Below are 15398 nucleotides of genomic sequence, written 5' to 3'. Positions count from 1 at the left end.
ACTGCTGCAAAACTGGGTACCTGCTCAACACATCGGCATCCTCAACCTCCTTACCCTTGTCACTAGAAATGTGTACTGCAAACATCACACAAAATTTTTTGCAACTACGCTTAGCCTACATAGTGGTAACCATCCTCACTGATGTAGGCTTCTTCTTTCCCTACAAGGTTCTCTTTTCCCCACTATCATCCACACACTCAATGGCCTTGTCGAAGCAATCCACTTTGGTTCTGTGAAGGTATAGCCAATCCATACCCAAAAGCATACTATATGATCCCAATGGCAATACATTCAAATGTGTTGCTATAGGCATACCATTTAACTCAAATGCACAAGCTCTTACCCAATGGTGAACTCACTTCTTTGTACCTGTAGCCAACTGTACCAACCAAGATTCTACATGCAATTCTTTTCTCAAACCACACTTATCCACCAGGTCAAGATTAATATAACTATAATTAGATCCAAGATCAATCAAAATAGAAACAACTTGATCATAAAGCTTACCGTCCATCTCAATGATCGATGCCTGATGATCTGCCTGCCTATCGTCCACAGTTGCATAGATACGAGGAATGTTATGACCAACATCACCAACTGTATTCACCTCCTGAGCACTGTAGATCTAGGGTCTACCACCACTCTAACACTATGGACAATCCCTCTTATGATGATCCTTGCCACATATCCAACACTGTAGTGGTTCCCTGCCACCACCTCTAGCTTACTGCTCTCCACATCCCTTCTCATCTATATTAAATCTCTTGTAAGGAACTACGTTGTATTTCTCACTTGCATCTTGACGTCTTCTTCTCTTTTGTGGCCATTTTCTTTTAGCTTTCTCATTTCTTTTCAAGTCATGCTTAGGCTCAACTTTGTGCTTCGACTGCTCACAACAATGCTTCAACTTTCAGATGGCCTTCTCCAACGATCTAGGCTCATCGAACTCAATCTGGTCTCTGTATGCTACTGGCAATCCACTGATATATCTCTTAACCTTGGCCTTCTCCTCCTGAGGTAAGGCACATATCTCAACAGCTCCAAAAGCCTACTAGTATACTCCCATCTGTCATAGAACCCATCCGCAACTCATAAAACTCCTTAGCTCTATCATCATAGTACCTCTCTAACAAGTACTTCTTCTTGAAGAGCCTTTCAAACACATACCAAGTCAAATCTTCCTCATGTATATCTTTGACATTCTTCACGTCTTCCCACCAAATATTTGCTTTACCTTTGAGACTGAAAGTGGCTATCTTTGCTTTCATGTTTTCTGAATAATCATGCAATCAAAAGAATTTCTTCATACCAAGCAACCATGCCATTGCATCCTATGATTTCTTTATCTCTCCATCAAAGGTAGGTGGCTTTGCTTTCTTAAACTCATCCAACAAGTATCCCCTATCACTCCTCCTATAAGGGTGATAACGATGACGATCATGATGCTTGTCGGAACCATAACTAGAGTAGTACCTGTGCCTATCACCTCTCCTATCTGAAGTGTCCAACAACCTGTCATCTCTCACCGTTTCAGATCTATCCGACCTATGTCTACCAAGAGACCTACTGCCATATGCCCCATTAGTTTTGTCCTCCTATCCATGGCTGATCCAAAGTGGCCCTTGTTGCTGCAATTCTGACAAACTCTACAGAAGTATAACATTCCCCTTTGCTTGTTTCTCTTGTACCTACATGATTTTGTCATTGTTTGCTTTGCAACTCCTTATTTCTTCCTTTGGGCTTCTCAATATATCCGCCAAATCAGAGGAGTGCCCCACACCACGTTGCCCATCTGATGCATGGGGAGATTCTATGTAGTCTACCACCTTGCTAGCCATCTGATCTCTTTCTTGCAAGTATATTATGTCTGTTAAACCAAATCACAATAAACCAACGTAACTTAGCATAATTCGAGGAGGATACCTTGTCTACAAGATCATCAAATCAGCATGATACATGTGTAACATAACATAATAGCATATAGACATTTATCAAATAAGTGCATCAACACATAAACATCATTCTAGTTAGGATCCAGTCATCAATGCAAGGCCATATCAACAATGCATGCTATGACATCATGCATGAAAACAACCATTACTCCAATGTACACATTGCCACATGCAACTATCAACATGCATAAGCAATGCCTAATCAACTACACATATGCATGAACGCATGTAGTCGAGCATAAGCGATCAATTCTTGTAACCAACCTACAAAACTGATACATGTAATCAAACAACCAAAAATGCAACCTAACATACAAGATGTAATCAAGTTGCATCTAATCATATAACCAGTTATATACTTCTGGCGATGCATTCCACAAAATCAACATCAAGTTCCTCATTACAGCCTTACTACAATCATGATCAACATGATGCAATGCAACAAGCACATGGAATGCAAGTGTAAGAGACACACATGCAACTGACATGCATGCATGACCAACGCATCTACCCAAGGAGAGCGCAACCACGCTATGATACCAATCTGTAACACCCCCTCCTCCCAGGTCCACCCAAGCAACCGACCAGTTGGGTAAACATGAGACGAGAGAGGTCACTATAAGGGATTCAACCTTCTTGGTGACCTTAAGGAAATTTAATCAATGAAACATACTGAAAAAACCCATCCACGTCAGCAACAACACCCTCACGAGACATGTCAGCGACTTAGACATCATGTCCCTGAGTTACACTGATGTTTTAAGCCTTTTAACCCTTGGTCGCTCTCATGTTATAGGCATGACAGAGTCCAGAAGCCAAAGTCGCTCTCACAGGCCTATGTGCCATCGCCCATGGACTCTTTTCAGCAAACCCATGCCAGCTTCCCTGAGATTTGAGCCACTTTTCTAGCCCAGAATCTCGGTCTCTACCCAAAACTTGTTACAACCTCCAAAATCCATCAAAAACATGATGACAATGCTAATAAATCAAAATCAACATCTGGATTAGGCCTGAGCATCCCCAATTGGGACTGGCATTCTGTCAACACTTGGCATCAATGCAACCTACAGGTCTAGGATACAAGACATAGTATGAATGACTGAAAGAACTTATGAAACATAACAAGAAGGATCACCACCTTCTCCATTGCACTGTTATACCATCAATTAGGTCTTGCATCCATCATTTTAACAATTACAAGTAAATACATGAAATAATCATGACATGAACCAGTGATATAACCATGCTTATAACCAGCATAAAACCATATAAATATCAAAGATATGATAGCCACCAAATCCATATATAAACAATTGCAAAAGTAAGAGAACTTAGCTTTTATTAATCATAGGCAAATCTGACTAGGTTCGGGACTTCCACGTACCACCCGACCATAGACATGGCTGAACCAAATCTTTCTTTCAGCCAGTCACCCTCGTGCCATATTCCAAGCATGAATGTGGGATCTCATAGAACAACCAAGGGAATCTAGAGGTTAAACCACCTCCACCCTCATCAAACCGTGATCACACCAAAACCGGTGCTCTGATCACAACCGAACTGAACTTGGAATGCCATCTAGAATCCATCACTATCCTTGAGGATTTTTCCATCTCCTTGTCTCTTAGACTTTACCGCAATTGAATCCCGGATCACTAGGCCCTAAACCAATACCAGTCTCTCAGGCTTTACCGCAATCCAAACCCGAATCACTAGGCCCTAAATCGAGACTTCTCCCTCAGGCTTTACCGTGTATCCCACCAAAATTGGTCAAGGGATTCCTAGGCCTTTGGGAATGAAACTTGAGACCACCTCCGCCTCAAATTCTGAAATCCATCCAGCAAACCAAATATCAAAAACCAAAATAAACATCCCAACACCATGGCATCCAGAAAAAACAAGGCTAGGCTAAAAACCACTGTCATAACCCGGCAAAACCATGCCACCAACAATAAGAGAACCATACACCAACATGCAAAGCCATGCATGTCCAAACCAGCTAGGAAATCACACATGCAAAAGGTTACCTACAAGTATTCCTGCTAAAGCTGCTTGATCCTTCTTTTCCTTCCTTGATCCTTGCTTTCCTTCCTTTCCCTTTGCTTGTTTTTCCTTCCTTGCTCCAAAGCTAGAGTGCTCCAAGGATACTCTAAGTGACCAAGAGTGAGAGAGAGAGAGAGAGAATAATGAGAGAGCTCCAAACTCGAACTGAGAAAAGGTTACCAACCAATCCTTAGAAGCCTTTTTATTAATGAGGCCTCTATTTTCTTCATTTTCCTCTTCACATGCAACCTGTGACCTTTCACCTTACTTTTTTTCTAATTTCCTTCATTTTCATAAATAAATATGACAAAACTGTCTTTTTGCCTTTTAATGCTTTTGTCTTTGCCTTTGTCTATTTTCCTTAGCCAAAACACATAGCTAGTGATGCCCACTAGGATATCTTTGCCCAACATTCAGCTTGGAATAAGTGTCCCTTAACCGTGGTCTTATTTTGCCTTTATTAATTTTTATTACATGAACTTTTCACCAGGGCTGTTACAACTAACTTCTAATAAAGTAAAATAGTATGACCATTACACTATTAATTCTATCATCCTCCCTTGATGGTCATATAAGAGACACACTTGTCCCAAAAATTACAAGCTTATCTAGACAAAGCATGTCGAAAAAGATGTCTGTTCTGCTCCTGAATGTTGCAAAGATGCAGCCCAATATCCTCACTCCCAATCAACCATTAAATGTGCTTGTGGTGAATGCCAACATCTGGAAATTTTTGCAAGGGGTAGTGCATACATGTGTAATAGGGATGCAATTTTGTTACAGTGTGCTAACAAGTACCAACTGAAGAAAGATGGCAAATTTTACATGATCAAGTCATATGAGGGCAAGGAAAATTTCTCATTGGTTTTAGATACACTAGAAAGCATTTGATTAATTCTAGCAGAAAGTTCATTTTGATGACCAGTAGGGTCAAAATTTTACCGATACTCAAAGCCAAAGGGGACTCTTTCTAGACAGTGGATCAAAAGCAACAATTTGATAAATTGTTTGTGTAGTACAAGGATGTTTTTCTTGACTCAAAAGGGATGCCCCTGCAATGCTTCATCCAACATGAGATTGAAGTTTTGAACTCATGTTTGAGTCAACATTTCTGAAGACAGGCAGGTGTAGAACCCCAATGGAGGAAAGTGAAGAAATTAAAGAGCAAGTGCAAACTCTTAGAAAAATGGCCAAAGTAAGCTCAGTGTATTCCCTTATGTTTTGCCAATGGTGTTACTTTTAAAAGAAGATGGAACTTGTTGGATGTGTGCAGACTTCCAGGAACTAAACAAGATGACATTGAAAAACAAATATCCTTTGAGAAGGATTAACTATTTAATCAACCAATTTCAAGAAGCCTAATATTCTATGAAGTTGGATATAAAGTTCCAATACCATCAAGTCCTTATACGCATAGAGGATACTTGGAAGACTAGTTTCACAACAAACAAACAAAGATAATATAATAGTTGTTTATGCCATTTTGCTTATGCAATGCTGCAGCGACATTTATGAGACCAATGAAGTATGTTTTAAGACCATTCCTGGGCTCCTTTGTCATTGTCTATTTAGATGATTTCTTAGTATTCAACAAAACCCTAGAGAAGTTTTTGCAATTGGAGACGTTGTTTGGAAATCAAAAAACACCAATTGCAAGCTAAAATAAAATAATGTGAGTTTCTGAGAGACTAATGTGTAGCTAGGCATTGTGATCGATGAAGAAGAACGCCAGATAGCCTGAAAAAAGGTCAATCCCATTATGAATAAGAAATTCATGGGGTTGCAAACTACTTGAAAACATTTATGGAGCACACCTAAACAATGTGATGCCTCTTAGTGCACTAATAAAGTGTGAGGTGAGGCATTTCATTGGCCTGCAATTTAAAAGTGGGCATTTAAAGCCTTAAAGAAGAATATATGCAATTCATGGTCTTAGATACAAGGAAACTTCAATCGTCACTTGAAGTTCAAGCCGATGATTCAGGATACAAGATGGGATAGATATTGTTGCAACAAGGGAGACCAGTAACACACCACTGGAAAACTTCTCTAGCACAATGGTAAATTACCCTACATATGATGAGAAGTTTTCTATAGTGGAGGTAGTAAAGAACCAGAGAGATATTATTTACAGGGAAAAGAAACAATTATCCACTCAAACTATAAACCATGTCATTTATGTAAACCAAGTCCAAGTTGTAACAAATTCAACACTTCGAATGGATAGCTTTCCTGCAGCAATTTTCAAGTACTTGAAAAGCACACAAAACAACAGTGTTGATTTTTTCTCAGGACCTTTTGTTCCTTTTGACAATTCTGGTAAAGATAAATACTTTAGTGAATGAGGCATATACAAAATTCTATGTAGCAACCAAGATTTGGGTCCAATAGTAAAATCCCTGTTAAACCACAAAGGTATACATGACTAAAATCTTTCAAAGAAGACAGATTTGAAGAGGGACTAATGTATAGATTTAACAATGCTTGTGTTCCAAAGGGAGAAAAATAAATATGAACACTTCAACGTAAATAAGGCATTGGCTAATTTGCAAACGTGTGTGTTGACCACAGATGTGGAACAACATGGAGGAGTTTGTACATGGTTGTTCATTGTGCACGATACCTAGGTCAACTAACAATGCCCACTCCTAGTGCCTTCAAGACCATATGAAAGTATTTCTATAGACTTCCTAGATGGTTTGCTTAAGACTAGCCAGGGGAATGGCTATTTGCTAGTAGTTGTTGAAAATCACAATAGAAGAGAAGAATTTGAAGTTGTCCTTGCAGATTGATGGAGCTCTAGTTCAGGGCAGATCCAGAAGACAACTTGATAGATTAAGCAAGAAGACACACTTTAGTCCCTGAAGAAAGGCAGTAACAGGACAACAAGTAACAAAAAATTTCTTGGATCATGTATGGCAAAAAAATTCTTCACTGTCTTGCTTGATTCCATCACCTAACAAATATAGCCATTTCTTAAATATTTTATTGGTCCACACTTTAGAATCTTATAGATACCAAATTTATGAGAAGTATCTAATTCCATCTACAATGAAATGGACTGTCAGAGTTGTAAACTAGACATCAACAAACTTGTTGCGAGACATATAACCATAAACAACCCAAAATTTGGGATGGAAGTTTGTTAGGGTTTACCTATTGCTTCAAGTTCTTATTTTCCAGCAATGGCACATTCCAGCAAGGTTTTCCAGCCCCAAACTGTGTGCAGCAGAATGCAGATTGCAGTGATGAGGAGCATGCATTGATTAAGGAACATTAAGGGGTGCTAGTGGAGGTGCAGTAGTGGTTATGTAGGCATTCAATAGGCAAGGGTGCATGTGTGCACTATCTTTAGATGGCACAATTCTGTGTTAAGGTACACTGCATGAGTGGGGCACACTTAAAGTTAAGACAATCTTGCAAGGTGCATGCATGAGAACACATTGCATGAATATTCTAGAATCTATCTATTGTGGGAGGGCGCAGTTGTATAGGTGAGTTAGGTACATGATGTCATGCAGCCACTTAACTTCAGTGTTCTTGTTCTATTCAAAGAAGATCTATTCATGCATAAGTGTGCCCTAGTCCATGAGGGCACACCGTTGCATGTCTCTACATTGAATGTATTTCCCCTGCTCTCTTGTTCTATAAACGAGACCTGGGGCACACTGCAAGGATGGTTAATGAGTTTTAGTTTCAAATTATTGCAGTGTATTTTTTCGTTTCAGCTTTTCCATAGAAGATAGATGTGATTGAGAGTCAAAATCTGTGTATTTGTTGTTCATGTTTCCAGCAGTGTGTGTTTATAGAATAATATTTTCAGAAATTGTTTAGGTTAATTTTTTAGTGCAGAATCTGCTTACCATGATCTGAAAATTAACATGGTATCAAAGCACATTCTATGAAACCTTTCAGGACTCCATATATTGAAAGGTCAGTTCACTACAAGAGGGGGTTGTCAAAGTGTTTCAACAGGTGTGATGCCCAAGTGTCTTCAGAGATTGAAGAGATCCAAATCTGTAACAGGTTGTAAGATGTGATGCCCTCAGTCCTCCAATGGTTGGGAGTGTTGATTTATGCCTTAAAAAAATGCTATATGCACCTGTGATAGGATGCTGATCTTATTTGTTTTCTAGCTGATTGTTTGATATAGTTGTGTTCTGGGAGTTGCAGGTATGACTACTCTTGGTCTCAGAGACTGTGACAGGTTAGAAGGCACATCCCACTTTACACCTTGGAAGTGCAGACTGCAGATGCTGATGGAGGAGGTTCATCTATCGGGTCTCAATGAAGCAGCCTCTACAGCTTATATTGATCCCAAGGACTTGGTTGGGAATAACAAGAAGGCAACCAAGGTGAAACTAGTCATTCTAGATTCATTGTTGAAGGACATTATAATCCCTTACATTGTTCAGAAATAATTGACTAAGGAGATGTTCCATGCCTTGATCACTCTCTACCCGAGTGAGAATATTAATCAGAAGATGCTACAAAAGAACAAAGTCTCCAGCACTTGCATTAGGAACATAGCCACGGTGACCAACTATTTGATAAAGATCGCCTGAGATGAGATCTTGTTGCTATCTGAAAGAAGGTGGAATATGGGAAGTTGTTTCCCATAGCATTAAATGGATTCCATTTATCCTGGGACGTGTTTGTTCAAGATGTTTCTGCATGAGAGAAGCTTCCTATGCTGTAGTAGCTTTGGGAAAACTTCATCTAGGAGGAGAATGAACTAGAGACTATCTTTGCCACAGAAGAACAGAATTAAAACCTAATCCTCATTAGGAAGATGAAGGAAGGAAGTAAGAGAGGAGGACTCAAGAGGGTTTAAAAGGAGCAAGATTCAAGTTACTCAAACCAATGAAAAGAAAGACTTGAGCCACACGGAGTCCTTCAAGTGACACAAACAAGGCCACTATGCCTCTCAGGTCCTGAGAAGAAGCAGGGGAAGAATAATCAATAGCAGCAGAAGCAATTCCGAGGAAGTGCATGAGTTAGCATCTAGCATTGAGATGGCCTTCTCCATGGTTCTGTGCCTCCACTAAAAACTCTTCTAGTGCAGGGTGCTATGTGTGTGGATGATGGAGAAACTAGCCACATGACCTTCAACAAGAAGGCATTCAAAAGACTTCAAGGGCAAAGGCCCAACATGCAAATGGAATAGAGTGAGAAATATTAATCAGAAGATGCTACAAAAGAACAGTCACCAGCACTTGCATTAGTCATACGGATACGGTGACCAACTATTTGATGAAGATCACCTGAGATGAGAGCTTGTTGCTACTTGAAAGAGGTGGAAGATGGGGAGCTGTTGGCAGTTGCCCATAGCATTAAATGGGATTCATTCATCCTGGGACGTGTTTGTTCAAGATGTTTCTGCATGAGAGAAGCTTCCTACGCTTTAGTAGCTTTGGGATAACTTCATCTAGGAGAAGACCAAACTTTGCCAAGGAAGTGGAGAATTAAAACCTAACCCTCAATAGGAAGATGAAGGAAGGTGGTAGGAGAGGAGGACTTGGGAAGGTTTAAAAGAAATAAGATTCAAGTTCCTCAAACCCATGAAAGAAAATATTTGAGGCATACAAAGTGCTTCAAGTGCCACAAATAAGCCCACTATGCTTCTCAAGTCATGGGAAGAAGAAGGGGAAGGGTAATCAATAGCAGCAGAAGAAACTCCCTGGGAATGCATGAGTCAGCATCTAGCATTAAGACAGCCTTCTCCACGGTTTTGTGCCTCCACTAACAACGTTTCTAGTGTAGGGTGTTATCTGTGTGGATAGTGGAGTATCTAGGCACATGACCTTCAACAAGTAGGCGTTCAACAGACTTCAAGAGCAAAGGCCCACCATGCAAGTAGAACCTTGTGATGATGCCACACATCCAATGACCATGATAGGTAAAATATCATTATGAATGTCCTTAGGTGATGTTCTTGAGCTTGATGATGTCTTATATGTTCCTGGCTTAAGTCATAATCTACCTGGAGAGTCATTCATGACAGATTAGCTATGCGTGGTTGAGTTTGACTATCAACAAGTAATTATCAGATATTGCAGCTAGGCCCTTAGTCAAGTTTTCTGATTTTCCTAAAAATATTGAAGAGGGTGGCTTTCACAAGTTGTTCGTTTATCAAATCAAACACGAAGCCCCAGTGCATGACATTGACCTGCAATATGGAGAAATTGGGTCGCTTCCACTATGAAGCATTACCTACCTTGAGAAAATGGCATAGGGTCTAGAAACTTTTGAATTGTAAAGTTTTAATGCAAAAAAAATATCGCCTCTTTGACTAGAGGTTTCCCGAATCTTATACCTATAAATTTTCAGATTTAGGGCTGTCATGAAATATAGAATAAAGCAGCAGCAAAAAGAGAACAATACTTCACTTCTTAACAATCCAATCTTCGTGGCAATCCAAGGAGATACCAAAGTGACTCAATAAGCTTCATCCCTCTAGGAAAATCTTATCATGCATAAACCAGATCTGAAAACTCACTTTTATGGCAGTTATAACAGCAGTAAAACAAATGTTAACTTCTTCAATTATTATCTCAAATCACTCAATGAAATTGTCCTTTACTTATGTCAAGTCAGCAAGATGTACATACTTGTAAACTACAAATCACAATTCAGGAAGAACATGCATGGCTAGAAATCAAATTTTCAATTTACACAAGTTTTGGACAGCTGAAAACTTTAATAATATACTCGAAATGAAGTTATTGTACATACCATAGCCTGATCACGAGGTCAGTACAATCTAATATCTCTCCAAAACCCTAACTAAGGGAAACAATGAAAACCCTGGCTCAACCAAGTGTTAACTTTTCACAGTGTTCTATGCTGTTATAATCACTTAAAATTATTTCATTCAATTTCTTCCACCCCCAATAACAGTTAAGCAATTATAGATAGAACAGTAAATAGTAATGCACAATAGAAGATAGCCAAGCATAATGAGACACTGAGATTTTTGGTCAAAGACCAGGGCAAAACCCCACAGGGAGCCCTAGGATTCTTATTGAAGGAAAAATAAGAAGTTGGTTTTTGCAATTGAAATTGTGTTCTGTGTATGATCTAATTGCAGGGGTATTTTCCATTGTGCAAGTTGTTTTTAAAGTTAGGCATTTCAGTGTGTTAAGAGGTGAAGATTTTGTTCTGTACTAAAAGTCAAGTCAAGCAGAAATTTCCACAGCAAACATGCTAGGAAACCTCAAACTCCTTACTAGGATAAGACCACAACTCATAGAGTACGCACTCTAGGTAAAGAGAAGCACAAGTAGACTACAACATCTATCTCGTGGGGAACTAAGAAGACTGCTACCCAAGACTGCCAAATGACCTCAACATTGAAGTTACATAGCACAAAAGAATCTAAACAAGCGCAGAAATTTGAAATGTTGCAAAGAGTGGCAACAGCTTTCTACCAGAAAGCATTTATGGTATCTGACCTTCCCACCTATGACCAATGCTAAGATTCTGATCCTATTTTTCTGTACTGCTATATTTCTGTACAAATTTGTAAGAAAAAAAGTTAGTTAGAAGCTAAGAACTAGAGAAACTAGAAGATAGCCTAAATTCTTAGAATGGGAGGCAATTGTAAACACTCTTGAAATAGAACTAATGATTCTTGTTGAAAGTTCTGAGCATGTGTATCGTACTGCATTTTTCCTTGCATGAGATCCAGTGTGAGTTCTATAAATTGTGTGCCATTTAACATCATTCGGTAATATTTTGCCAACATAATGTCATAACAATAGGCACTAAGAAATTTTGAGGTCATCAAATCCCAATGTCTTTACTATTTAGGTTTTAGCTATGTTGCATGAGTTTCTGGAATGTGGGAACGTTGGGAACTTGGGTACGGGTGTCGGGAACGGCTAGAGGTTTCCCCAAAATTTACAGGAAACGGCTAATCGGGAACAGTAATATTGTATAATAAAAAAATTTAAATATAAAAATAAAAGATATATAATTATATAATAATAAAAATTAATATTAAATTAAAATATTCAAATATTAAAATCAATTTAAATATATAATCTCTCTTATATATAAATATATTCTCCCTGAGTCTCTCCCTTTTATATATATAAAATATTAAAATGTCAAGTTCATTATCAGTTCTCCAGTATTTGAAACAATCTATCTTAAAAATACAAAGGAACAATTTTACCTATGTTTTCCTAGTTATTCTTATGAAATCAAAACATTCAAATATTAAAATCAATTTAAATATATAATCTCTCTTATATATAAATATATTCTCAGGGTGTCTCTCTCCCTGAGTCTCTCCTTTTTATACATATGAAATATTAAAATGTCAAGTTCATTATCAGTTCTCTGACACATGACCAGTATACATGACCAGTATTTGAAACAATCTGCCTTAAAAATACAGAGGAACAATTTTACCTATGTTTCTCTAGTTATTCTTATGAGAAAAAGTAAAGCAACTCTAATGGTTAAGCATTGACTGCCACATACAATATGCACACAATCTTCTGCCATACATATACATAAACAACAAAATAAATACTCATCAACATGACATTCGAGATATCGCCCTTACATTGAGGTGTCACACGCTTCCTTAACCCATCAGGAGATCGCTTCAGATTCTCAATTAAGGATATCGGTGTTAAGGATGTCTTTGGCCTATCTTCCGCAAAGGTTTCAACAAAGGCTCATGTTTTGTGGGAAATTCAACATATTTGTCTACATGCTTTGTATTCCCCAACCACAGGGAACGCGGGAACTCCAAAAAAACAGTCTTCAAAACTCCCGGAACTTTCCCAAGCTCTCATTGCAGCTCCCACTGAAAAAGGAACATTCCCATACAGTTCCAAAGCTTCCGGGAGTGCGGGAACCGGGTTTCCCACCTCTAGGGAATGGTTCCCATGTAACAGAAGGTTTTAGGTATCCATATCATATTCCAAAGACTTTAAGACCTGTAGACACACCAATGAAATTAAATAATAATACACCAAGCAAATCCTGGATTATACTCCGTATGAAAACAAGACAGTTTGAGCAAGATTATCAAGGAGACAAGGATCAATCTAAGTCAAGAAAAGGGTCACCACCAACATGGACCACTAAATTGGAAGAAGCTTGAGGTAAGTAACAAATAGCAATGAAAAATACCAACATCGCAGGCCTCTCCAAATCCAAAGCCACATATATATGATTATATCTAGAGTGATCATTGGAAGCGAGTAAGATGGCAACTAAACATAAACAATCATGAATGACAAGCCACTCCCCTACGGCTATGGACCCAACCAGATCTCCATGTCTCCAACCAAAAAGCTACAACCCAATGGAAATAGGATATATAAGGCAAAGCTCTCTTGCGATACTTGCGAGTCTCCAAACGAAAAATCAAATCACGACAAACGGCTATGCCATCGAAGGTTTCAAAAGAAGATCATACTCTACCATTGCATCCTAAAAGGTAATGGAGATACCATGTTGCCTACTGTAAGCTATCACATCATTTGGTAGGCAATGCACAAGACCATCTAGGCGGAGGGGGTTCTTGATTCCAATGTCGATCGGTTGCCTGTTAGGCAAGTCTCCAGGCAGGGAATGCTCAATAAGGACAGTTGTTTAGGTGATTTCTAACTTCAAGATCAAAATGTGTGTGATGGCAACCTAATGGAGCACCAATAATGTGTTCAGGAAGAGATGCAATTGTGATTGCACTGTAGATAGGTTAGTTATTGGAGAAAAAGAAATAAGAAATACAAAAGATAGAGACTGCGATAGGATTGAAGCTTAAGGCATCTCCTAGCACTTACATCACTATATTCATATTTTGTGCATGTAAAACAGAAGGAATGTGTCTTCTGTTAAACTAATTTGTCTTGGTTTGTACGATAAGATGGCTAAGGCTTTTCTTTACATTTCTTTATTTCTTCCGCGAAAATCATCTATTTTTTGCAGAAGCAGGATAAAAACTCTCGGGACATGTCACTTCAAAAATTCCCAGTTAGAGCCCATACAGAAATGGGCTGGGAATCGAACCTGGACTAGTTGTGATAAACTCTGATTGTTTTCTGGCCTCCTCTGTATCGACGTCAAAACAATGGACCTGTTGCTAAATTCCCTCACTGACAATTGCAGCTTCTAATTACAAAGAGTCCATATAGAAGAGTCCAAAAATCAGTAATGACAACCAGGATATGGCCATATAATAAAACAAAGCACCACCGAACACCAAAAAAAAAAAAAACCTAAGTACAATGCAGAGATAATAGGAGCAAATGCAATAATGTCCAAACTAAGACTCTTCTTGCACATAATTTATTTCACCGTCGATGTTAACAATTCAGGTAGTTTCGAGGTTTCAAATGCATACCCTATACAAAGAAACACAGATATTGGTAAATAGAGAAAATTACCTTCACAAGAAATAGCGAAGAGGAGAACGAGACTAGAGCACCACATTTCCTACCCGAGTGTTGCGGTATGGAGCTCAACATTTTCAATTTATAACGTGTCACTCATCCAAGATGAGTGAGTATCCTGGACTACCCTTCAATGTACCGGTCGACCACAGCATAACTGACATACAAATTTCTCTCCTGAATAAGCATGGAATAAACAGTTCGATGAATTTTCCATTACCCAGTCTAGTAGAAGAGTGGATGGTTTAGTACCTTTTTAGGATTAGAGGAAAGAAAGAAAGAAAGAAAGTATTTAATTTAAGGTCCACTAGGCTAAAGATAGCATATGGGACAGAGTGTTTTTTCATCTGCTTGATGTATTCGGCCCTTTTTCTATGAAGCTTCACAATAAATGCTTCCAGCGTCTCGACAAACCCCTCGCTAAATAGATTATCCCAAGAGCTCGCTGCCAACATATCTGCATAACTTTCGTGTTGTCTTTGAAGGCCTCACATTCTAAAATAAAATGTTTTCCTGTGTCCACCTTTCCGGAAGAAAAAAAATGCATACCCTTTCCTCCCACACTTCCTTTGCGGAGTTGATGAGAATTAGTCCTTAACTAAGCAATAAGAATTTTGGCACTCCAAGAGATATTGGCCTCTATGTATGCTTTTGGTTGATGATTATGAGTGGGATTAAACACTTCAATATAGTAATTTTTCTTTCTTCCTAGCTCCTTATCCCAAGTACGTTTGTGGAACTTTTCCATAACAAAATCTTTTCTCTTTGTTGTTTATGGGACACGCGTTCAAGCAAATACCCCATTTACTAAACCATTTGTTATTTCGCTGCATCCAAGTTTTCTTGCTCTTGCACAATCTATCATTAAAGACAACCTTAGGCCATCTACTATCTTCCATTTGCTCAATTTTTTTTAAATACCTTATGACTCGCACCATAGCAATTGCTTCAATAGGAGCAGTGTTTGTTTCACTTAACAAGATATCAT

The 15398-nt window shown here is 38.7% G+C and overlaps 1 protein-coding gene across 3 annotated transcripts in view; it reads right to left on the bottom strand.

The window, feature by feature from the left end:
• The window catches only part of NUDX14 (nudix hydrolase homolog 14), a 190823-nt gene extending 176191 nt beyond the window's left edge, over window positions 1–14632 (bottom strand). Inside the window, exon 1 of one of the 3 annotated variants that reach the window (XM_089428730.1) lies at window positions 14405–14632. In XM_089428730.1, coding sequence (XP_089284856.1) covers window positions 14405–14485 — 81 coding nt within the window. In that variant the 5' untranslated portion in view covers window positions 14486–14632. Of the gene's footprint in view, window positions 1–12570; window positions 12940–14027; window positions 14174–14404 lie in introns of those variants that run through there. The other 2 variants (XM_089428733.1, XM_089428731.1) reach the window with 2 other exon arrangements.
• Window positions 14633–15398: the final 766 nt, after the last annotated feature.

Source organism: Pinus tabuliformis, chromosome 4_2 (assembly GCF_031772625.1).
Source record: "Pinus tabuliformis cultivar Carrire ecotype Pingquan chromosome 4_2, CPIR1, whole genome shotgun sequence".
Lineage (NCBI taxonomy): Eukaryota > Viridiplantae > Streptophyta > Pinopsida > Pinales > Pinaceae > Pinus > Pinus tabuliformis.
The sequence above is the reverse complement of the archived record's forward strand: the minus strand, read 5'-3'. Positions and strand labels throughout refer to the sequence as shown.